We start from the raw sequence: 25181 nt of genomic DNA on the forward strand, positions 1-25181 counted from the left end.
AAATGTGGGTCTTAAACTTGAAACAGTGAATCCAGTGCCTAAGAGAAGCTCTCAGCAGCTGGGCATGTCCGTCCCACGTCCCAGGGCAGTTTCACTCACCTGGTCCACAGTCCATCGGGCCACCTCGTCGGCACGGATGTCGGCCACGCCCGGAAGCAGCTTGCGGTGCTGCTCCCTGCCCACGGGGAGGTCCCGGAAAGGGTGGGTGGACACGGACGTCATGAAGATGGACTGGTGCAGGGCCCGCTGCGTATGCTCCACCGAATGCGCTAAGAGAGGCAGGTAGGAAAGCAGATGGGGTTTGTCAGCCTCTTGTCACAGAGTCACAGAGGCCTGAGCCAGGTTAGAGGAAGTGTAGACACAGGGGAAAGCCCGGTCTCTAGCCACACAGCACCTCTGCCAGGGGTCCTGGGCACAGCCAATGCCACTGCTCTACAAGGCCCTGAAGATTGTGGCTAAGCAAGTTCACATAACCTCCATGACACATGCTGGATGCCAATGACAGGCTAGCATGTCACTGCCACTGGTCCTTCTCTCCCTAAATGAGGAGCCAGGAAGCACAAAGCCTCGCTGCTGTGACCCAGCCGATGGGCACACTGAAATGTGCCTGCTTCACCTGTCTCCAAAGAAGGAATGAACCGGGTCCACAGCTGGCCCACAGGCCCCCTGAGGGGCCCTGGACATGGAATGCAGGTCAGGGCCTTCCTGAGAACCTGGATGGCAGCTGCTGCCATGGCTCCCAGCCTCGATGACCTCATGGGGACTTGCGGAGAGCAGCCAGAGCTGGATGTGACTGCTGTGCCCAGGCACTCAGAGGGAGCTCTCTTTTAGGAGCAAAGCTGAGGGGCCCATGGCATGAGGAGCAATGGCAGCCGCCTGCCCAAGGCTGGCTGCTGCCACAGAGGAAAGACTTCCCTTCGCCTCATACTTCTCCCCAGCCTTTCTGAACTCCTTTTCCACCTTCTCATGTTATATCCAACATGTTGGTGGAGGCACGGATCTCAATGCCTTTATTATTTTGCTTTTATATACAAATAGGTAAGGAGCAAAATCTCCATAGCAATTTTAGAGAAAACTGATGCCTTTATGACAGCTTTTAAGATACTTTCCATACACATTAGCAAAATAAAGTTGCTGATATTTTAAGACTTTGAAGAGAAAGGCCACAGAAGGAAATGCTGTAAGCCCTCGCAAAGCCTGTCTTTCCTAATATAAATGGAAGGTTAAGTAGGCAGTAGCCACATAATTTAAAGTCTATTATGATGACCTGTGTTTTACTACAGGAGTCTACAAAGCTATTATGCAAATATTTCCAACTCAAATTAATTAACAGTTTTTAGCAGGTGAGGCTGACCTGCACTTTGCATGGTACCCGGTAGTCACCGGCAAGGTTCTAAGCCATGGAGGAGGCCCCCCCCCCCCCCCCCCCCCCCGGTGTCAGGCTCAGCCATCCTGCATATTTACCAATGCTTGCTGTCTATACATATAGAGAGCAGAATTGCGGCTGCCTCCCACATTCTTATGCTCCAGCTGTAAGCAGCAGCACATTTGTCTCTAAATGCTGATTGTCCAACACTGACCTTTTTAGTATGTAAATAGGTTATCTCCCTCCTTGTAGTGTAGTTCAGCCAACAAAGTAAGGCTGCAAGTTCTAAAGGGAAACTTCAGATCTTCTTTGAAAAACCAGTATGTTGACAAATGTGAATATTCTTTAATGAAGCTGTCAGGTTGGACAAGGAGCATGTACAAAACAAGCCCTGAAAAACCCGGTGGGGTGTCACAGAGCGAGCCTGCAGGCCCAGCTACCAGAGGCACCGGGGGCCTTCCTGGCAAACCAAGAGGTAAAGCTGTGTACTCTTAGGGATTAAGGCCTGAGCAAAGCAAGGCTTTATTCTGGGAAAGAATCACTGCATCAATCAATCAATCAATCAGTTGTTTTTGCTGAAAAACATGGACTTAAAAGAAAAACAAATCACATATGTATCTCTAACTCATGCCCTTTGTAAATCAATTACATATAGTTTCCAAAATGTATAGGACTTTTAAAAGACATGATTAATGAATCTTGTGCTGTGGAGGTACAGAGAAGTCAAGTGATGATCATCAGATTCCTATAATTCACAAATAAAGGAAGGTATGCGCCATGACCATTCTGTTCCCAGGCAATAAAAATTTCCACACCGTAATTTGGAAGCCAACTGCCTTGGCTGCTGAGACAGCCACTTGGAAAGACACTGAGCTCTGAAAGACGGGGACTTCAGTCAGTGCAAGTAGCACCATGACCTCCAGGTCACAACCACATCAGGAACTCTAGCTCTATGCTGCTCACTCAACCCCAGGCTAGCTCTGTGCTTCCTATGGCTTTTGAATTCTGTTAACAGTGTCCTTATTAAATCAAACTATCCTTCTGAATGGAGGTGAAATCTTTTCAAAGGATGAAGAGAACTTAGTGGGGAACAGGCCTTTCATACCACGGGCAGTGGGGAAAGGTCTGCAACCACCTGCTAGGCTGCTAGGCTGCCGATCCCCTGCCTGGTGCCAAGTTCTCTGTGCCTGCTCACTTGTGATCTCAGGGGCATGCTCAACATAAAAATTGTTTTTATTATTACCAATTTTACTATATCAACTTTATATCTTGAGATGGAGAGCCTGGAAGTTGAGTTTTCCTGCTCAGAAAGACTTGAGTTAGGTTAGAGAGTGTCCCTGAGTAGGGAGTCTGGATGCCAGTCTGCCATCTCGAAGACATGACCGGGTTGACAATACCCACCAGCAGGACTGGTGGGAGGAGGGAGGCTGTGCAGAAAGGCTTACTTAGTGTGGTGCCAGCAAACCGCAACCGCTCAAATGGCAGATGCTACTCTAAACTCGACTGTAGGGTCTAGCGGTCAGGACTGATTCTATGAATGAAAGCTGCATAATTATAAATTAACAAAATGCAAGACTAGTTTTCCAATAGTAACACAAGAGAGGGAATGTATTTAGTAGTGTTTCAGGGTGGTTACTGTGCCATCTTTGTATCATTTACTAGGCCTAATTTCTTCCAAAGATGGTGGTTTTGGGGTGGTTTCTTCCAAAGATGGTGGTTTTGGAGAACTTGTGCCTGGGGTTGAGGTTTAGCTGAAAGAATGCTAGGACAGGTTGCCTCCTAGGACTGTGCCACCAGAGGAAGGGGAGGGCCACACCAGCTTGCCTGGTTGTGAATCCTGGTCCCCACGTAGTTGCTGAGTGACCTTGGGTGAGATACTTAACTCCTATGTATCAAGGTTTAACATCTTTAAAATGGGCCAATAATAATACTATGCCTCAGTGAGGTGTTGGGATTAGAACAGCTTCTGGGACATGAAAAGTGTTCAGTCCATGTTAAGGATTACATTATTGTTATAAGATGCAAAGATATTGTAAATTGTAATAGTGAATATGGGGACATATAATATTTCCAAAGCCAGTGTGGCTAGATTGGCCTAAAATCTGTGAAGCTGAAATTCAGACTGAAACACAGTATCTCCATGGCTGTGTTCCGATTTCACACCCAAGTGGTCCTGGGAAGACTGTGCAGTGGTCACCAAAATCCTTTGCAGAAGTCCCAGGCGAAGGCAGTGAAGGAATCCCAGGGCACTGCTCGTGCAGGGTCGGATGTCTATTTCCCATGCCGATATGTAGCACTGTTAAAACATGCTCAGCCTGCCAGCTTTGAAATTCTGTGGCTCTTGACAGACTTTTAAAATGTGCGATGATTTGCATTGTTTAAAATTCTGTGCATAAAACTAGACTTTTGAAATTATCCAATTAAAATTTTGCATACCTTATTATCTAATGTGAACACACTGATTTTAATTTTTACCAAGCCAGTACAGCTCATGTCGTATCAGTTATCACTTTGATGGAGGGGTATACTGTCCTCAGAAACCATTCTCATTGAATCAAAAGAATCAGTTTATTCTACCTTGGGGCACCTTAAATAAACAGTTTTCTAGATGAGGAAAGGATGCCTACCATGAGCAGAGCCCAGAAAGGGTCTTTTCAACTGGGTAACTTCTGCATTTCTTCCACGAGGCCCAGCATCCCAGCCCTGTGTCCACCCAACACAACAGAGGAATACGGGATGCTTCTCAGACACACTGCCTCACTGTAGCAGTGATTCCTACTCTGCTCCCCTAAAAGTCAGCCAAGGAAATTCAGCTTATAAAAGCAGCCCTCCTACTGAAGGTTTTAATATTTTAATTAATCAAAATGCCTTTTGCATCAGAAAACGAAATGTACATATAATCCTGGCTTTGCCTTAACACCAATGTGAGTGACAATACAAGACTGTCCTTACCCTTCCATAAAACAGAGTGACACACACAATCCTTGTCACTCAGTGGTTTGCCATCTGTCGAATTGTTTTGTTGGAAGAATTCTTTTGCTACAGTTTTTCTCTCTTTGGGTATTTCTTTTGGCTTTCATGCCTATAATGAAGTGTTGAACAATGTCAGTCAAGGTGCTTGGAGATTTAGAGCCCACTCGCAAGTTTCTGAAGCCAGGATCTTCAGGCCTGTGCCTACTTCCAGGATCTAAGGCAGCGTCGCCTGGCACACCAGGAGACTTGGCCAGGGGTCTGAGTCCATTCAGCAGTACTCAGAGAGGAGCAAATATATAGTTTCAGCCCCAAAAATGTCATTATCTTTCTTGCAGGGGCAGTAACCTGCTGGAACCTAATTGACTCCCTGATGTCAGTCTCAGTGGTATGTGCTTTCTGCTCCTGAATGTGGAAAACCCCAGCCAGGCACAGACCACCTTCTCCGAGTCCCTGGGATGGCCAGACCGGCCAACTGTGGGTGGCCTGTGACTCAGGGGCTGCCTCTCAGGTGAAATGACCAAACAAATGGTGTATAGGGCTGTCTGCTTCCCAGTTCCACAGACTTAAAAAGGGTATTTGGCTATTAAAGGTCTTCAACTCACCTGAAAATAAATGAAGGTAGGCCCCTGATTTCTTTTCTGCCCCCTTCACTTGTCTTTCCCACTCCTGCTCTACAAATCCTTTAAGGAAATGTTATTTTAAAATATGGCTGTTTCTTCACAAAAATTCACACAACAAAACTAAAGCAAGTGAGTCATAGGTGATAACCAGAGGCTTCATGACTGGGCCTCAAGTTATTTTTAATCCCACTAAAAACGGAGACCCATTTCACAAGTAACATTCCTTTCAATGAAAGAGGTGGTGATTCTACTTGTTCTCAGCTCCAAAAATAAGGAAGGAGAGAATAAGAATGCACTCAGTTCCGACATCCAGTTATGGGATTTTTCTTGCCTGCTGCACAGTCTACGACAGTCCCTGACGGGCTTTCACCACTTTCCCAGCACTCACTGGGAAGTCACCTGTTGGGGATGCTCGATCCAGTAATGACTTCTGCTGGAGAAGCAAGGAAACGTTCAGGCCAGGCTTTGCACTTGGAAATGTTTTTTCTTCCCAGGACCACCTGTTTTCAAGGTCTTCATACTAACATGGTTGGTGTCATTTCTATGCTGCATCATCTTCTCTTGATTTGGGTGGGTCTGGACAAGTCCATTCTCATTTCCTTTTTACCTCATATGTTCCTCAAAACAAAAGTGAAAGATAACGAGTAGTGCAAACAAGATGGGAAGACAAGTCTGTATGGCTCCGTGCAAATAGCCTACACAGTCAGTTAACGCAGAGCGGCTCTCCCACACTGCCAGTCTTACATGCTAGGTCACACTAGACCAATAAGTGGGGTGACTTGTGTGCTGTACTGTGCTCTGTTTTATCATAGCTGTATTGTTCAGAATTCCAAATTTACATCTATAGAGTACTTTTTGATTGTAGCTCTTAATCACCCCTCATCACAAGCTTGTTCTTCCTGATTTTATGTAAATGTGGGGGATGGAAGCACAGAAAAGACAGAGGTTTCCCAGGGACTTCCCAGGGGGCTATGAAGAGAATCACAAGTTGAATGAAGGACACTGAATGTTCTAGATCTGTACACTGTCCAACATGGTAGCCATCAGCCATGCGTAGCTATGGAGCACCTGCAGTATGAATATGCAAATTGAGATGGGCTGGAAGTGTAAAATAGTCCTGAATTTTGACGAGTTAGTAAAAAAAAGTAAAATATTTCAATAGTTTTAAAAATCTTGAATTATACGTTAAAACGGTATTCTGGATATATTTAGATTAAATAAAATATCATTACATTTAATTTTACCTATTTGTTTTTATTATTTTAAGTGTGGCTGCTAAAATACTTTACATCCCATATGTGGCCAGTGTTGTATTTCTTTGGGCAGTATGGCCCGGAAGAGTGCTGGGCCCTGGCCTCTCTCAGTAGGTGGTTCAGTGGAAATAACATGACTCGCTGAAGTGAAAACGATGTGGCTTCGGTGGCCTGCATTCTGCGCAGCCCTGGCCACCCCCCGAGTGGGAGAAGCTGGGAGGCCTGATGCCATGGACAGTCCATCGGGGAGGATGGGTCCGGCTGCAGACAGGCTACCTGAGCCCTTGGTTTAGCCCCACAGTTTGTTAGCCGGGAGAGCCGAGCAATCTGTTTGGCACACACTTGCTGTTACGTGAATGTCTATGGAGTGATGAACATGACTGACTGAATGAATGCATGTATTAGGAAAGTAGGAACTGTCTTTGATTGCTACAAAAGCAAAAATGACTTTCAAAATTAGACTGGGAACCATTCAGACTTAGAGCCACTGTCTTTAAAAGTGTCGCTTCACACCCTCCAATCACTGAATCCTAAAGGGGTTTGTGGCAACTCAGTTTCCCTTTCTTCACCAGGGCGTGGGTACGGGGAGAGGAGTTAGGGAACAAGAGATTTTAAGTTTCTAGACTCCCTGTTGCCATTTTCCAAGTAATCCTCTTCAATCATCAAGAAAAAGCCCAGCTTCCTTTTGAGATTTATAATTCACTAGAGACCCGGTGCATGAAATTTGTGCATGGGATGGGGAGGGGGGGGGTGTCCCTCAGCCCAGCCTGCACCCTCTCACAATCCTGGACCCCTTGGGGGATGTCCGACTGCTGGTTTATCCGTGGGGGATCGGGCCTAAACCAGCAGTCGGACATCCCTCTCACAATCTGGGACCGCTGGCTCCTAACTGCTGGCCTGCCTGATTACCCCTAACCACTCTGCATGCCTGCCTCATCACTCCTAACCACTCACCTGCCTACTTCATCGCCCCTAACTGCTTGCCTGCCTGATCACCACTAACTGCCTCTGTCTGCCTGCCTGATTGCTCATAACTGCCTCTTCCTTGGCCCCCGCCGCCTTTGTCTGGAATGACGTCCGGAAGGTCGTTTGGCTGTTCAGTCTAATTAGCATATTAGCTCCTTATTATATAGGGTTACCTCTTCTCAGGCACAGCCCTCCTTCTCAGCCATGTCCCCGCAGGGAAGAATGACTGAGCCAGCTCACGGCCTCCTCTGATTCCAGGACTGCCTACCTTCTGGGTGATGTGCCTGTCACAGACATGGGCACCTTTCCCTTTCTCCTCCTGCCTGCTTCCCACAGTCCTGTGTTTGAAGACTGAGAAGCCGGCTCCTCACTCCTCACAGGAAGCATCTGGCCCCACAGCTGCTGCTGGTCTTCCTGCTGCAGGAGCCTCTCCTCACAGCTCCTACTTAGTGGGCAACCCCCCTCTAGGAAGCAGACTGCTCCATCTCCCCTGGCACATCCCTGTGCCCACTCAGGAACCCAAGCCTGCTCCTCTCTCTCAGGCTTCCCCTCTCCTCTTCTCCTCAGGGCGCTCCTGTACCCACCCCAAGCCTGCTGGCCTGGGGCACAGCCTTCGTGGCTTCCCTTGCCTGCTGCCTCCACAGAAGAGCTTCCAAGTCCCAAACACAACAGGATAACGATGGGTGGAGTCATTTAGTGAACTGAAGTGGCAAACACACATCCTAGAATGGGACTCAGTCTCCTGCTTCCTGCAGCAGGTTAGCCCTCAGCGTTTACTCCTGAGGGCAGGGTTTTTGTTCCTTTTTGGATCCTGTTTCAGCAAATATCCTTTTTAAGGAGTCCCTAAACCGGGTACATATCCATCAGGTTCCCAAACCCAGAGGCTCAGGGTTCCCTGGCACAGAGGCCCACTGGCCTCATCATGGCCACAGCCTTCTCCCAGTTGTCAGGGGTGAGTCATGCCTCCTCAGGGCGGCTCCTGTGGAAGACCCCTCCCTACTCCGCACCTTGCTACCCTATATTGACACTGTCTGTCTACTCTGCAGTCTCTATTAGTGGAGTATACATTCAAGGGCAGTCATTTCCAAGTCCTCCTCACATCTCGTGGGGCAGCACAGGCTGCCACCTGGCACAGCACAGTGCAGGCGCTCATTACCTGATGCGACGGTTGGGTTGAGCCATCTGAGGAATTGTACTGCAGAGACAGCTAATGCAGCGGCAAATGCTGGCGTAGTCTGTGCCAGTGAAAACAATGAGTGTCCATGCTGTGGGCTCTGTTTGCCAAATATATTTATTGCTGAAAAGGCTGGGAACTGTTTGTGACATGGAATCTACTCGATTTGATACTCAAGAGGCAGATCAACCCTGGTTTCATTTTAACAAAAATGCAGAAAAATCCATATTAACTTTTTATATATTAGTCAATCAAAAAACACTTCGAGTGCAGAATGTTTTCTGATGGCTAAAGGTAACCTAGTTTAATATCTACTTCACACAGCTTGAGGCATCATTAATTACCTTGTGATTAAATACTACAACCAATCACCCAGCATGCATTTTTAATCCTCTGCAAGACCATTTTCTTCCGTCATAAGAGTGAAACCACAATTGCACAAAGAGTAGAGTCAACCTGACCGAGGATGGAGTTGCTCTTCTCAAAGCGGCACCCCTCTCTGGTTACTTCCTATCCCGACTCTCCACGTGTAGTGACATGAAGACAAGCATGTTTGATTGACATTCACAAACTGACAGGCCCTACCATCTTTATGCATGTGTCACACTACAGTGCATGAAGAAACAGTTTAATTCTCTATAAATTCCAGCATTTGGATGGTGGTACTGGACTGAAAGGAGCAATACATCTTTGGGCAAATGGGTTTGGAAGCAAACCCTTTGAATTGAGGGCAGTGTGTGGGCACCCAGTGTGACGGTACGGAAGTCAAGGCTGGTCTTGACTCACTCTGCCATTAATGTGGAGAGTGGGAGTGGCAAATGAACTAATACAACTATGCAGCCTACCTCTGGGGGAACAGACACCATATGTTATTTATCCTTGAAGCCCTCACTCCCCACATAGCACCTGGTGCACAGGAAGTGCTCACAGCTGTTTGCTGACAAGTAACAGGACAGGTATAAATCGTGAGAAGCGGACACAGAATGTATCCCTCCTGACGGATGGAAGGCCTGACGCTTCCCTCTGTGCCATGAGTACACGCCCCACTAGACTTGCCTTCTTTTTTTCTATACTGCCCTGCACACACTCTTTGAGCAGAGTCTGTGGGTACTCAACCCACTCAGAGAAACCCAAGACTCCACAGTTTCCTAGGCTCACCGTGAGGCACAGACAGCCCAGGGCACAGCACCACGATGCCCGCCTGGAGCATCAATCACAATGACAAAATCTCATCGGATTGAATACACACGCAGCGGCCAGTATCTTGGGGGGCTCTGAGAGCTCGCAGCAGCTGGGAACCAAGCGGGCACACCTGTGCCAGGCCCCTCTTACTGTTTCTTTTCCTTCTCCACATGGCTTCAGCAGGGGTGGTGCTGTCTGCCCCTTTCCAGATAATGCAGTGCTCTCAGAGACACTAAGCGCCGTGGCGAAGTTACTCGGCAAGGGCAAGGGCTGGCGGCTGACCCAGAGGCCACCACACTGGGGACATCCCTTTCCTCTAATCCAGCGGTTCTCAACCTGTGGGTTGTGACCCTTTCACAGGGGTCACCTAAGACCATTGGAAAACACATATATAATGACATATTGTTTTTGTGATTAATCACTATGCTTTAATTATGTTCAATTTGTAACAATGAAATTGGGGGTCACCACAACATGAGGAATTGTATTAAAGGGTCGAGGCATTAGGAAGGTTGAGAGTGGCTTCTCTCTGTCACTGCCTTTTCATGGGGGTAGGAGCCACCTCTTCTTAAATAAGAAAAGCCTCTACATTGCAATACTAAGCCCACTCTGGTCCAGACAGGTCCTTGGAAGTGTTGTCAGATTTATCTCATAATAAACATTATGAGATAATGTTTCAGGGGTTCTACTTGGGACCCACAGAGACCTGATCAAAGAAGCACTTGGAGCCCTGGAAAGAAGAAGGCCCCTGCACCCAGCCTGCAGGGGGTGAACAAGCCGTAGTCCCGGTGTGTGAGCAGAGGCTGGGGACACGGTGCTGCTGTCTCTGGTACTGAAAGCTGCTTTCTTCCCTGGCAAGGAGCTCAGCAGAGACACTGGCACTGAGGCAGTGCCAAGGGCTCTCCTCATGGAGATGCTGATGTGCTCACAGAATTAGAGAAATCAGCCCTATACAGGGGGTGGGGGCGGTGCTCTGAGGTACCCTGGAAGCCAGCCTGTTTTCACAGGCCTGTGCACTCCATCAGCCCTACTGGAGCTGTTCCCACTTGAGAGAGGTGCTGGGGACTCTTCCAGCCCAGGGCAGCCCTGCAGGCAGCCCCTCCCACTCCAGGAGAAGCTGGACTGAGCGGAAGCTACCTGGCCCCTCAGGAATTCAAACTGAGCCCACTCCCCTCTGTTAGGCATCCATCACATCTTTTACTTGGGATCCTTTCTTTTGTTGAAAATGCTAAATTACACCATTTACTAGTAAGACAATTGGCTGGATAAAACATGCAATGACGCCATACTCTTGGTTACATGATTCAAGTCTGCTCAGAAACTGGGGTGAAGCCTTCAGAGCTGTTCTCTTGAATCATCTATTTTCTCTCCTAAAACAGACATCACTTGATGCCAATACGCACAGATAATGTATCTGACCTCTTCCAGTTTACTAGCTTTCCAGAAAACAAAGTTTTTGCTGTTCTCAGTGTGTGTATGTGTGTGCATGCTTTGAAAAAAAAAAATGGAAATGAGAAAAAAACTCCAAACTTTTAAATGGCAGGAACAAGTACGCAGCCCAAATTAAAAACAAATTACTAAGCAGAGACAATGAAGCATCACAGCCACTCCACTCATTTGAGCCTTCTTTTGCAAACGGGGAGTGTGGCTGACGGAAATTTCAACTCTCACCGCAGCACATCTGTGCAGCACTCTCCCTAACAGGCCACACAGGCCCCCTGCACCTGGTCCTCTTCTTCCACATTTTCCCACATGCCCCTGATAGCCTGCCTGGAGCAATCTATTCTTTTCATTTAGCCAGTGGGTTCTCTACTCGGTGCAGAGCTGACTTCCCAGATCCGCTGAGCTGAGGATAGTCAGAGGTTGTTTATTGATGATAAGTGTTACCAAGGAGCCAAGAACATTGAATTAGTTTGATGTAGGATCTCTGTAGCCTGAGATGCACATCCTTCCATTAGAATTCTGTGAAGCCTGGGACTAAAGGAACCACCAACAGAACAATTCAGGAACCGGCTGCCTACATCATGGAAAATGCCCAGAATACAATTCATCAGCATGCTTTTCGAAAACACAGGTTGAAAAATAGGCTCTGTGCCGTTTGGGAAACTAACCAGGATAAAGTAAAGCTCAGAAGAATTAAGTTTATGATCCTCTCATACTTACAGAATACATTTTGTTCAGATGCTAATTTTATACATTCATGATACCTTACAAAAATGACAGTCCAATTTCCATTTTTAAAAAATGCGAGAGATTGTATCAAAGCTGTCATATTTATTACATGTGTGAGTAGAGTGGTAGGAAGTTGGTGGTATAAGAGATAGTATTATTTATCTGGGAATTAATGAATTGACTATTATTTCTCATTCATGTGACTATATCAAAAGATGCAAAATTTGGAAATTACACTTTTATGAGTATAGTAAATGTAACTAGTAAACATTTCCAGGTAACTTGCAACTAAGCACTTCAATCCTATCACATCAAAAATGCAAGTAACAATTAAGGGGAACAGAGGGAATGGGCTGCAGGCTGGCTCACCTCAGCAGAAGGAATTTCCTTGGGTCTTTTCCTTCTGCACAAGGATAGCAATAGGACAAATTCACAGGTCTTTGCTCTTTGAGCTTCAAGGTTCTCAGGTCAGGAGGAAACACATCTTGTGGGAATTGAGGTCTTTATTCCACGAAGGGAATGCCTTCCTTGTAACGACCTGGTAAGCCTCTTTCTTAAGTAAGTGATACTTGTATATAAAACCCTGCTTTACACCTCCATTGAAAATAGTCACATTTGGAATCAGTAATTTTCTCTAAAAGCAGCCTACTTTCACTTGAAGAAATTGTGGAGGTGGTGTCACTAAAATGAGGTCATGCTTAGGGATTGTATGCTGAAGGATTATTCAGTCACGGGATGGCTGGATCCCTGGTTATGAATTAGAGAAGTAAGGTGGCACCACTGACACTTAGCACAACAACAAAACCCTGTTCTTGATTGTCAACTTTATAAGAAAGCTGCTAATATCAGTGTGTTTGAGTGGGTGGGTGGGAATTAAAAAAAAAAAAACTGTTAGAAAAGAAGAGGATTGTCAAAAAGCCAGTGTTTGAAGACTGCCTCAGGTGAGCTGTCACCACACTCTCAAAATCCTGTTTGCTGTAATGGGTAATATTTAGAAACATTCTGCAGAGCTTCTAATAAACCATTTGAAAGAGAAAACACTGAGAACAAGATTGAACGGTGACGGAATACAATGGCAGTAATGGGAAATGTGTCTGAAATAAACGAGAAGCAGCTAGTGTCTGAGGCCAAATGACCCCTCCTATTTCCACAATAACCTGTGAATTTTCAGAGAATGGGACTCCCCTCACTTTCTGGTCTTCCTTAGGGCTGATAACCTCACACTGAATATGCCCAATACACAGTGAGGCTGCATTGTATCAAATTTTCTTCTACCCTGGAAATAGCAAGATCAGCTGAAACTCACTTTTAAGGCAATGCAAATTTATTATGACACTAGTAGCCCTGCACACGAATCTGTGAGCCAGTAGGTCAATGCTGCCTTCCTGTAGTTCTCCACCTGCTGCCCTGCCCTCCTGTATCTCCCCCCACCCCCCCTGCCCCGCATAGCTTGTTGCCCTGCCCCCTCCTGTAGAGTGTACCTTGCTGGCCCACCCTCCTGCTGATCCGTGATCTGGTCTTGACGTGCTTGGTCCTTACGTCTCAGGGCATAATGACTAATTAGCATATTCCTCTCTTATTATATAGGATACCAGTGTACTTCTTTGTGGGGAATGCAAGGAAAATGATTGTGGCTACATTTCTAAAGTATGATGGTACTGCTAAACCCCATTATTTAGCTACAACTGATTTTAGAGCCCTCCCCACCATACAATTATTGTTACAACTTTTATATACCACCTAAAAATGGTTTTGAGCAAAAAAGGGAGACTTCAGAGTAGTCCCTTACCCCTCATTTAATTTATTATTCTATAAAAGGTAGCTATTGCTGCTTTCCCATTTCTTTCTTGATGAGAAAATTAATTGCTAAGCTAAAATAAGTTGCTTTCAGAGTGAGTCTTAACCTTCTTTCATATATATATATATATATACATATATATATATATGTATATATATATATATATATGTGTGTGTGTATATATATATATATTTACTTTGGCTTCCCTGAATCATGGCTGATGATCTAAGTGTCTTTAGGAGACGTTTTCTCAGAGAGAAAAAATTATAGGTGTAGATTTTTGGTCAAAATCATATTGGTCAAGTCTAGGTTGGGGAAAAAAAAAACTGCTGCCTGGGCCTCAAAAACTGCTTCCTTAATGACTAGGGAAACATTCTCAACGTTTCCTTACTGGGAGCTTCAGATAATAGCACGTTGGGAGGGAGGAACAATTTAATGAGAGCTTTTACCTGCTGGCTGCAACTAAGCAGCCTATTTATAAACTGTTCTGAAATTTAAGTAAAAAGCTCTTACCTACTAAAAGTTCAAATGAGAGAGCAAGACAAATGAGTGCAGACACAAAGGAGAAACACAAGCTGGGATGGAAGTACACAATGGAGTGAACCAAAGGCAATAATGTAAAAGACGATACTAGGGAATCAGCGGGAAACCACAAGACAGATCTTAGTCAAGGCTGACCTGAAATAGCACTGGAGGGAAGATAACATGAAGAATGTATTATTAGCCATTGGGTAAAATGCTCTGCTTTTTCTGTTCTCAATTACTATGGAATCCAGTCCTCTTTCCCTTTGCTTTCCCAAGATGAGCCCATCCTATGAGGCCCAGCACTCACATCATACTTACTATGTGCCAGGCACTGTTTTGAGCATTTTAGGTGAGGGAGGGGAGGGAGAGAGAGAGAGAGAGAGAGAGAGAGAGAGAGAGAGAGAGAGAGAGAGAGAGAGAGAATTGAATTTGCCTAAGAAATCTTATAGAAAGTGGCTGGGACTCACAGGCTGTCTGGCTTCCTGGTCTGTGCTCTTGACCACTACATTACAGTGCCCTTATTAAGGAACTTATAGGTATTTAAGTTATAAAGAATATAGTCAACATACAGTCAAAAAATGCTCTGGAGATGAGGTTTAAGTAGATAACATGCTGATAGAGTTATTTACCTACCTGGGAGGGAGGGGTCAGGCCTTGAGGTATGGGGTGGAGTTTAGAGCAAAGGAGACTAGGACACAGAACACAGAGAGCAGGCTATGGAGTAAGGGGTTTGGGGGAGGACACTACAGATGCACAGCAGGAGATAGGCTAATTCAGTGGGCAAATTTTGTAGTAAGGGGCTGAAGACGGATGATGAGGGTCAGAGAAGGACATAGTGTAGGACTAACTCTGAGTGTGCATAGCTAGGACCTGCCATAAAGAAGAGGTGCAATAATGTAGTCTTGGTTTAGGTCTGCAACTAAGAGTGACCTGTGGTCAAAGAGAGCAACCAATCTACAAAGACTGTACAGGCGAGTTACCTGGGGATAAACGAAGAAGGTGCCAAGAGAGGCTGCAAGAGAGGCATGCCTTTACTAGTCCATAGCCTGCTCCCCTCAGACTATGGACCAGTGAATATATACAAATGAGGGAACCTTTCACCTGTCAAGTCTTTTATGGGTTCAGTGAAATTTACAGCCTATAGCATTTGAGCTCCACAGCAATCTTGTGAGATACCATTGTTCCCGAACTACAGGTTGCCCAGGATCCCTCAGATTTGTCAATCACAGCTAGCAAATGGCAGAGGCGGGGGTCAAATCAGCACCCGACTTCTATCTCATTGTTCTTTCCATTAACTTACTGTGGTTTTCACATCTCTAAGGTGTCTATGTCAGTGGTCACATGCAACGCCATAACATGAGGTGACATCAAATAAGCCTAAAAGGAGGTTTCATCTCCCTGCATTGCCTCTGGTAGCGAAGGTTTTTCCTTTGCCTAAACTTGAATATGTGCCCTTAATAAGCATCTTTAAATTCTGCTAAAAACCAAGTGAAAAATTCTGTGCCAGAAAGCCTATCCCCAACTGGGGAACTGCCCAAGTGTGCTTCTGCCTCCATGATCTGCAGGGCGCGGTGGAGAGCACCTTGGACTTGGGCAGCTGGCCCAGATCCAGTCAGACTCCACTGTGCTTTCACTAGTGAACTTCATTGAGATGTCAAACTTTCCAGAACCTCAGTTTTTCAACTGGAAAATGGAGTTGGTAAGAAAGGATTATTAAGGGAATTAAATCACTTGTATGGGATAGCACTATATGTGTGTTAGGAATTATCTCCCCCTTTTTATGTTTTCTACCTTCCCTGCCAGGCCAGGAAGTAGGTAGCTCCCAAGTGAATGAGCAAGTAGTGTTTCCTCCCGTAAGTGGGAAGGTTGGAACTGTCTGTTTATATGCCGTTGAGAGCTTGTGCTTTGCTGAGGCCTATGAGTCTGGCTGGCAGGCTCCAGGGAGCCACACCTCCAGGGGGCTCTTGCAGGGTAGAGGCCTCGGTGAGGAAGGGTCTGCGTGGCCCTCATGTTGAACCCTTTTTCAATCTTTCTTGACTTCCCTGGGAAAGAGAAAAGGTGCTAAGAAGTGAGAAGCAGAATGAAGGGGGAAGAGAGAGTGGGGAGGGGCACTCTAAAATGGGTTTATTTCTCAGAAGTAGAATGAAATTTAAGCCTTAACAAATTTACATTATTCTTAATACTTCTCCACTGCCCTCCCTCCCTCAAGCCCTGACTGCAGGCAAACCCCAGGAGTTCAGACATGTAATCAGAAGCACTGCAATGCGGCTTAGCAGCAAGTGGACCTACAAACTAGAAGCAAGTGATATTTTAGGTCTTACTATTTATGTCTATCATTAGCATCAAACCACAATTGGCAACACAATTAATGAAATCCCAATCCTCACCCTGGGCATTACTTCCAGCTCCCTCCTCTGCTCTACTTTTAATGGTGATCATAATAAATAACACTCAGACTGCCTTTTGGTGATCATAATAAATAACATAATAGATAATACTCAGACTGCCTTTTGGTAAGATTTCACCCAACACAAAAGACATTACTAAAAGTAGGATCGTAGAAAGGTGAGAAACAGAACTTCAGAAATAATTCTAAAACAGTTTGGGATGTGAGGATTTAGCCAAGTGAACTGATAAACTAGGCCATTTAAATATAATTATGCCAATATTTTCTCTGGCAAGAGATTGCTTGTTAGATTTGCATTCAGTTTCGTTTTAGGATTTAATTCGTTGTTTAAAAAAAAACCAGAGGAAAATTTTCCATTAGCTGTATTTTACTCAGACCCAAATTCAAAGCCTGGCCAAAGCACATTACAATATATAATTAAACATAATTACATTAAACGATTAAACCACTGTAAGCTATTAGAAATAATGAAATTTCTTACATAAAGTCATCACATGAATTACTCTGGTGATTGTCAGACCCTTAATCAAGAGAATCTGCCCGCAACAGCAGGCTTTCACTTGCCAGAACACTGCGGCACAGGGCAAGAATCTGTAAAACATGCAATACCTGACTATTTAGTCAGGGGCACTGACCTCTTTTCCCTTAGGCTGTCATTAAAAAATGACAGCAGCCAACACAACAATAGCTGTCCGGTGTGAATGAATAAAAACTATACCTATTTTTTTTTTTTTTTTGTCAAATCGGTAAAAAATGTATTCGGTGGTGTGCTGCAGAATTTTAGTAGTTTACGTGTGCCATGAGACGAGGAACGGCTGAGCATCGCTGCTGTACTACATCATCAAATCTACGGATCTGGGAGGGGGAAGGCCCATTAAAGCTGAGCATTAGAGGATATTAGCTGCTAACTATGTCCTTGTAAGAACAATTCTGTGGCATAAACAGCTGAATTCCAATGGTTATAAACATTATTGTAAAGTAATTCAAGTATTAATAGAGTTTTAGTATATGTGATAATAGACAAGGCAATGAAAGTAATTCTGCGATTGTTTGAGGGGCTCTGTATGATATATTCACAGTGCTTGCTGGTGTCTTCCAAATTTTTGTTTCCGTAATATAAAATTATATTTAGCTCAAGTTAACATTTGAATTTAAATCCTTAAAAGAAAACAACCTAGTTTCTAAAAAACATTTTAAAACAATCTTGCTTATAGTACTCATTTTTCTATAGATGAGAAAGGCAAATGTTAGGCCAGTACACAAAACTATCATACATCTTGAATCACTAATGTCCCGAGTAATGAAGCTCCAATGTAAATCCTATCAATTTATATATGTGTGCATATGCATATACATATATATTGTGCATATGCATTACATATATGTATACATATATATATGTGTGTGTGTGTATTTGTAGAGGTCCACAAAAGTAGTTTTACAGTTGTGAGTATACAAAACACAGAATTTATTCTCTTATTATTTATTATTATATTATTTTCCATAGGAACAACTGTTTACTTACTTTTGCCCACTACTATGTGTGTATGTGTATGTATGTATGTATATACACATACACACATCTCTTTTTTTTGTCTTTATGATTCTGGCTAATGGTTTATTACTTTTGTTTATCTTTTCATAGAATCAGCTCTTAGCTTCATTAATATTTTCTATCTTGCTTTGTCTCTATTTCATTGATTTTCCTCTGATCTTTATGATTTCCTCCCTAACTCTGAGCTTTGTTTGTTGTTCTTTTCCTAGTTCTTTTCAGTGCAAGTTTAGATTGTCTATTTAAGATTTTCTAGTTTCTTGAGGTAGGCATGAGTCATTATAAACTTTCCTTTTGGACCTGCTTTTGCTGTGTTCCATTTGGAAAGTTGAATATCCATTTCCATTAGTCACAAGATTTTTTATTTCTTCTTTGATTTCTTTGTTTACCTTTTGTTTTTCAGTAGCATGTTGTTTAGCCTCCACATTTGTGGGTGTGTGTGTTTTGTTGTTTTTTACAGTCTGCTAGTCTTCAGATCATTCTCAGCAATAGCCATTCTATATGTAGTTGTAGTTTTGTGTGTTCATGGGAGGAGGTGAGCTCTGGATCTTCATACTTCACTATTTTAACTGCTCCTCCTTTCTCTGTGAACCTTAAAGCCCAGCTTCTCATACTCTGCTGTGCAATGAATGCAGATCATGTGGATATCTTGTTAATGCAGAATGGATGCTTAGGGAGCTGAGATTCTACAGTTGTTACAAGCTCTCAGATTATGCTAATATGACTGGTCTAAGAACCACATTCGGAGAAGCAAAGCCTTAAATCACAGAGGCTAGCCATAATCACATGACTTATCAAACAAGAAGGTTAGTTGCTCCCCGAGGGCAGCACCCTGTCTTTTTTCACTATGCCCGCACATAGAAGGAGCTCAACAAATTCTTGCTGAATGACTGAGTGAATAACTAATTTGGATAGTTCCTACTATAGGGCAAGCAAAGTGCTGGGCAGATGCTGCTGGAGATGTGTGTGTGTGTGGTCGGATGAGGAGACAAGGCAAGTAAAGAAGATTGTACAGTCCAGTTGGGGGAGAAATTACAACCATCCAGACAGATGGAAGGGAGTTCAACTTGCAGTTTCTAACATGGGAGCCATCAGAGACAGCACCTGAAAGATAAACGGAAGCTCAAGGCTGAAGCTTCTCAATGTCAGCCAGAGGCATGAAAGACTTTTAAAATGGGAAGTAAGAGGATCAAAGAAAGATCTTAAGAAGATTATTTTGATAGTGATTCAATGGAGGGTTACTAGGAAGAGACCCTTAGATTAGAAACCAAGTTTATTATGGTAGAAAGGTTACTTATCCTGCTGGTTGCTGTGCCATCAATTTTCTATTCCTGCTTACAGAAAATAAATCTTCTAAAATGGCAACTGCTTTGTAACGCTGCTATTGCTTAAATGCCTGGTTATAGATTTCAGAGAATCTCTTACCCAAAGAAATCTATGTCTCCTTACAAGAAATAAACCTGAAGAAAACAATAGAACAAAAAGAAGGCAATGCTTGGCTGCTATTAATTCACATGAGACTTCAGGATACATTGCAACTATCTTGTAGAAAGAATGCATCTTATCTTTAGTAAATCTGAGCAACTTTATATGCAAACAAAATGAAATTTAGTCTCAAAGCCAGAATTAGCTGTTTACCTATAAAAAAGGGCTGCAGTGAAGAAAATAAATGTGTCCTACTCCCTATGCCCTATTATTATTAATTTTGTTTATGTGCATAAGATATAGTAATTTATCACATTTATTAAATAAAAATGAGCTCAGGTAGAACTATCAACAATATAATCCAGAGCCCTTGCCTTTAGCAGGACAGACAACTTTCACAGAACCACAGCTTTTTGGAGGTAGAAGAAGCTAATGTAGCATTTAGTCTGCCCCACTCATTTCACTGTAATGAAAGCCCTATAACACTATCCCTATTTTTTCTTTGCTCAAATAAAGTACCCTTCCTGTTTTTCCACAACAATGAATACTTCTGAGATAGCAACGATTTTATTTTGTCTGAAGCATATTGTTGTGGAATGAGCAGGAATAGATTTTAGAGTCAGAGAGCTCTGGGTTCTACTTCCAGATACTCTAGAGTCAAGTTGTGTGACCTTGGGCATGATACCTAACCTCTGTGAACCTCACATTTCTTTCTCTATAAAATGCCATTTCCTCTGAGACAGCAAAGATAGTCATCAGCTCAACCTAGAGAGCTGAGTCCTGAGAATCCAGTAGATCTCTTGAGAATTACTGTTTTATTTATTTTTTTTGCAATGAATGAAGATGGACTACTACCTTTCTGTTCCAGTGTCCATCAGTGATACCTTTTTACATGATAGTAGCAGTGAAGGGTGATAGTGAAGATTAGATGAAATACATGTATAAAATACATGGTACCTAGGCTGCAATAGTATTTTCTTTCTCCATAATTTATTTATATATGTCCCTACTTTTCTGACCTCATCTCATACCTCTGTCCAACGTGTTCCCATGTTCCAGCCACAGAAGAGCTTCTTTCAATCCCTTGAATGTGTCTTACTGTTTTTTTCCTCTTAGAATGCTCCCCACCCTTCTCGGTGTTTAACTGACTCTTAGGAGACCAGGTGCAATGGAATTTCCATAGACAGGCCCTTTCTGATTCTCAACTATAATTTAGGTTCATCTCTACTCTACATTACTTTCATTCTCTCTGATAATATTTTACCCTTTTTATTCTCATACTCATACTCTATACTTAAATATGTATATTTAATAGACATTTAAAAGTTCTGTTGGCTGACTTCAAATGACGCCCTACAAGTCACACTATTAGTCATTTGATAGTTATACCTTTTGTGTACACTAAAGCTGCTCATTCTTTTTACCTGTTTAGTTATTGTCATACTTATACTACTGTTATTAGAGTGGGAAAAGAGGAAGATCATAGAGGTAAGATGAGGGCAAATTCACATCCAGCAGTGTCAAAAATTGTTCTAACAAATTTAAAGTAGCAAGGAATTACAAAAATGCCTTTTTCTTAGCTAACCTACTTTTAAAATCTCTGAAATAAAATATTAATATATCAACTTTAGCAAATTAGAATTGTTGGGACCTACTTAGTTGTAAAACATTATGCCTTCTGAAGAACTCGTGACTAGCTCTCTCAGTCTGAGCTGGGACTGGCCACCCTGAGAGATGGGAAGGTGGGCATCCTTGGCTTGTTTTTTCCATGGCATTGGTGGGGCACTTTCTCATACTTCTATTCCTTTTCCTCCCTCTTATCCAGGGGCCCTTGGGATCTAGACTTTTCTCAAGAATGCATGCATTCATTCAAAACTATGCTAAGAAAAAAAAATAAACCAGACTTATGAAATTAATTCTTTTCTCAAGAATGCATGCATTCATTCAAAACTATGCTAAGAAAAAAAAATAAACCAGACTTATGAAATTAATGGTCCAACAGCAAAGGCAGAACTGCAAATAATTAGTTGAGACAAATGCAATAAATGCAATGACAGAGACATGTGCTGAGTTCAAGGATGGAGCAAGAGGGAATGATGATAGGTCATGGAAGGAGATGCTCAAGTTCTGTCTTAAGGTGAACAGAAGCTCCCAGGTGGGAGGGGCTGGCGGCTTCCAGGCAGAGGAACGTGTGCTCCATTGAGGAGATAAGGAACTGCGTGGTATATTTGAGGAGCTACTGTAAGTTGATATGATAAGAGCGAACTCTGATGTGGGGGAAGACATGAGACATGAGGCTGGAGAGCAAGGTATGTGCAGACCACAAGATGCCTTAAGCCACACTGAGCACTGCGAACACTTCCCTGAAGCTCTTGGGAAGCCATGACAGCGCTTTACGCATGGAGAACTCTATCAGATTTAGGCTCTGAAAAGGTCACTCTGGGACAGGGTATGGGTAGATGGACTGGGAAACAAAGCAGATGAACATTTTAGGTAGCCCATTGTGTCTGAAAGTTCTGAGAAAGGTGCTCTGGGAGCCTCTGGGCCTTGTTCTCTCTCTCTCTCTCTCTCTCTCTCTCTCTCTCTCTCCCTCTCTCATATATTTTTATTGATTTCAGAGAGGAAGGGAGAGGAAGAGAGAGACAGAAACATCAATGATGAGAATCATTGATCAGCTGCCTCCTGCATGCCCCACACTGGGGATCAAGCCGCAAACTGGGCATATGCAGTGACCGGGAATCGAACCGTGACCTCTTGGTTCACAGGTCAACACTCAATCACTGAGCCATGCCAACCGAGCAGGGCCTTGTTCCCTTTACTGTGCTTCACATCAAAGTTGTTTTAGAGCATCTGTGATGTGTTAGGAAGACCCCATGCCACTGTTCTGTTTCCCATACTACATCATCTCCATATAAACCTCTCACTAGAGACTTCCAGGTCTCCAAGCAATGATTTCTAAAGAATGCCCTTGTCTTTCCAAATCGAGTGAATGTTCTAGATAAATGTGGGAACAACTCATCCCAGGAAAAAGGACTCGGAGCACCACATGCTGACTTCACAGAGCCCATGGCAGGTCTCTGAGAAATGAACTAACTAGAGTTTAGGACATTCCACTGAATTTGAAAGAAAATATGCACACTGTCACAGGTAGGGAAATAGCTTTTACTATTTCACCCTTTATTTCCAAACTTTTTTTCATATTTTACCCCATAGTGTAATGATAAGCTGTCCTGGATAAGCTCTTTGAGAGCATTTAATGTTTGTGTTTTTTTGATTTTCGATTTTCTTAGGATTAGGCATAATCAGAGCTGTGAATTTACACCAAATAAGTTTCACCATTTGTAGGTCACCAAAGAAAAAATTCCACTGAGAGAATCTTCAAACAAACATTTTACAAAATCATGCATTACAATAATAATTATACAATTCTTTTGGTTATTTTAAGTTCTGCAGTAAAAATAATTTAAAAGTCGAATTGTGATTATAGCCATTCTTTCTACAAGGATACAATGTGAATAAATTCTGTTTTCCCCCAGTAGTTTTATTCAAATAGCACAAGAAAAGAATTTGTAATAATGCAAAACCACTTATGTATGCTTCTAACTAAATAAAATTCTTATTGGTAATTAAAAATTACCTTTTTTGCAATAGTAAGTTCTAGGTTTTTACCTGTTAGTGAAGTTAAGTGAGTGAATAAAGCAATGAGCCCAGAGCTGTAAAAACCATGGACCTAAAAGACATGTGCAGAGCCTCTAAGTGCCCACAGCAGCCTAGGCTACTGGGAGGAGAATCATCGGGCTCCAGATCCCAGGTTCATGCCTCTTCCTCTTCCAGGAACATTTCCCACCATCTCCTCCCCTCCCTGGTCCACAGCAATTCTTCTCCTGAGTTCTATGCACCGATGGGAGCCCCCTGCTCCAAGTTTCCTCTGCCATGGAGTCATCTGCAGGCCATGGCTGGGCCACCTGTCTCTCCAGCAAGAGCTGTGAGCTGCATGGAGTGTGCGCCTGTGTCCATCTGGTTTACTGCTTAGCACAAAGGAAGTGCTCAAAAAAGATCTCTGGAGTCTCTAGGACACCTTAGAAAATAGTTTTCTTACTTGTATTTAACAGTTACATGGCGCTTACCATGTACCTGTCATGCACTGTTCTAAGTCTAAATCTCCCCTCCGCCCCCGCCAAGTATCAATTTCTCAAAATGATCAACCCCATTTACAAGGGAGAAAATGAGGCAGAAAGGGGTTAAGTAATGTGTCCAAGGTCACACAGTTAGTGAGGAGGAGGAGCCAGGCAGTGTGGACTCAAACTCGGTGTGGGCATCCACTCCACTGACCTGGCCCCTTGGAGGGAAAGAGACCTGCAGTTTCTCTTGATGTGGGAGCCCACTCCTGTGGGCCACCTCTAGCAACAGCATCACCCCCACGAGGTAAATTGCTCCGCCAAAGCCTGGCTGTGTCTGCCAGCTGGGCTTTCCTCGGGTTGAAGTAAAATAGTGTCCTTACACTTCCATCCATTAGGCCCAGCTCTGCTCTCGGGAATTGCCTTGAAATAGTGCATTTTCTCTTCCACATAGAAAATCATGATCTTATTGTACATTTCTATGTCACAGCTTTATATGCCTTTACAAACAGCTCACAACTCAGGTTTTTTCCCCCTAAGCTGAGATAAGCCTCCCTTTCATCATCCTGATTTAGTGAGACTGTTATTATTAGAAGAGGCTGCATTGAGAAATGTGGTTTTTCAAAAATATATTTAAGGCTAATTTTCAAAATGGTAGGAAAATAGCTACATGGAGAACACCAGCTAGAGAAATGGCTGCATCCAGGCGGCTATGGGTTTGATGCACGGCTGACAGTGCCCATCGGTACTTCCTACAGGGTGACCATGCCATGCAGAGATGTGCAGGGCAAAGAAGCAATCAGGACTTCTCAAATAAAACAGCAGCAGGCGCCTGGATTTAATTAAATCCAGCGTCTCACCATTGTGTGTTCCCCCAGGCTCTAGCCCTACAGCCACGTGGAGTGAATGCTGAAGGCCAAACGTGAGACTTGGTTTTTTAAAAATTCCACATAATATAGAGAGGATATTTTTGAAGTTATTTACAGGATGGGTTTTCTTATTTCTGAAACTAAGAAAAATAGAAACTCAGAATTCAGCCAAGGAAACACATTCTTATATAATCTGGATGTGTAGCTAGCTTTGCTTTTTTAACATTACACATTGGGATAAATTCCAAATGAATACAAGATTTAATGTAAAAAATAAAAACCCATGAAAGTACTAGAAGAAAACATAACAGGATCTTCTCATGGAATGGAGAAAGCTTTCTAACTATGTTATAAAATCCAAAAGAAAAGGAAACAATTTATAAAGAAGGGCAAGGCAAACCAAAACCAACCAAATAATCACAATACCTATAAGTAAAGTCAAAAGCCAAAACAAAAAATGGGAATAAATATTTACAACTTATATCATGGAGAAAGGGCTAATTCCATAATATACAAAGAGCTCTTTGAAATAGGTAAGAAAAAGACTAGCATGGCAACAGCAAAATTGGCAAAGTTCACAGAAAGGAAAACACAAATGACCCTTAAACTATGAAAAGTTGCTCAACCTAGCTAACTCATAACTAAAAATGCAAATTAAAATTATACTGAGATAGCATTTTTCAATTATTATGTTGGCAAACAACTCTAAATGCTGATAACACACTTTATTGGTATTAGGAAACAGGCAATCCCAAATATTGCTGGAAAGAGTGTAAACCAG

At 43.2% G+C, this 25181-nt stretch overlaps 1 protein-coding gene across 1 annotated transcript in view; it reads right to left on the bottom strand.

Moving 5' to 3' along the window:
• Window positions 1–25181, bottom strand: part of L3MBTL4 (L3MBTL histone methyl-lysine binding protein 4) — a 258313-nt gene that overhangs the window by 12962 nt on the left and 220170 nt on the right. Inside the window, exon 16 of the mRNA XM_070421567.1 lies at window positions 100–269. Coding sequence (XP_070277668.1) covers window positions 100–269 — 170 coding nt within the window. The remainder of the gene's footprint in view (window positions 1–99; window positions 270–25181) is intronic.

The sequence above is a fragment of the Myotis yumanensis genome, unplaced genomic scaffold (genome assembly GCF_028538775.1).
Source record: "Myotis yumanensis isolate MYYU_CA2020_CCGP unplaced genomic scaffold, mMyoYum1.0.hap1 SCAF_7, whole genome shotgun sequence".
Taxonomy (NCBI): Eukaryota; Metazoa; Chordata; class Mammalia; order Chiroptera; family Vespertilionidae; genus Myotis; species Myotis yumanensis.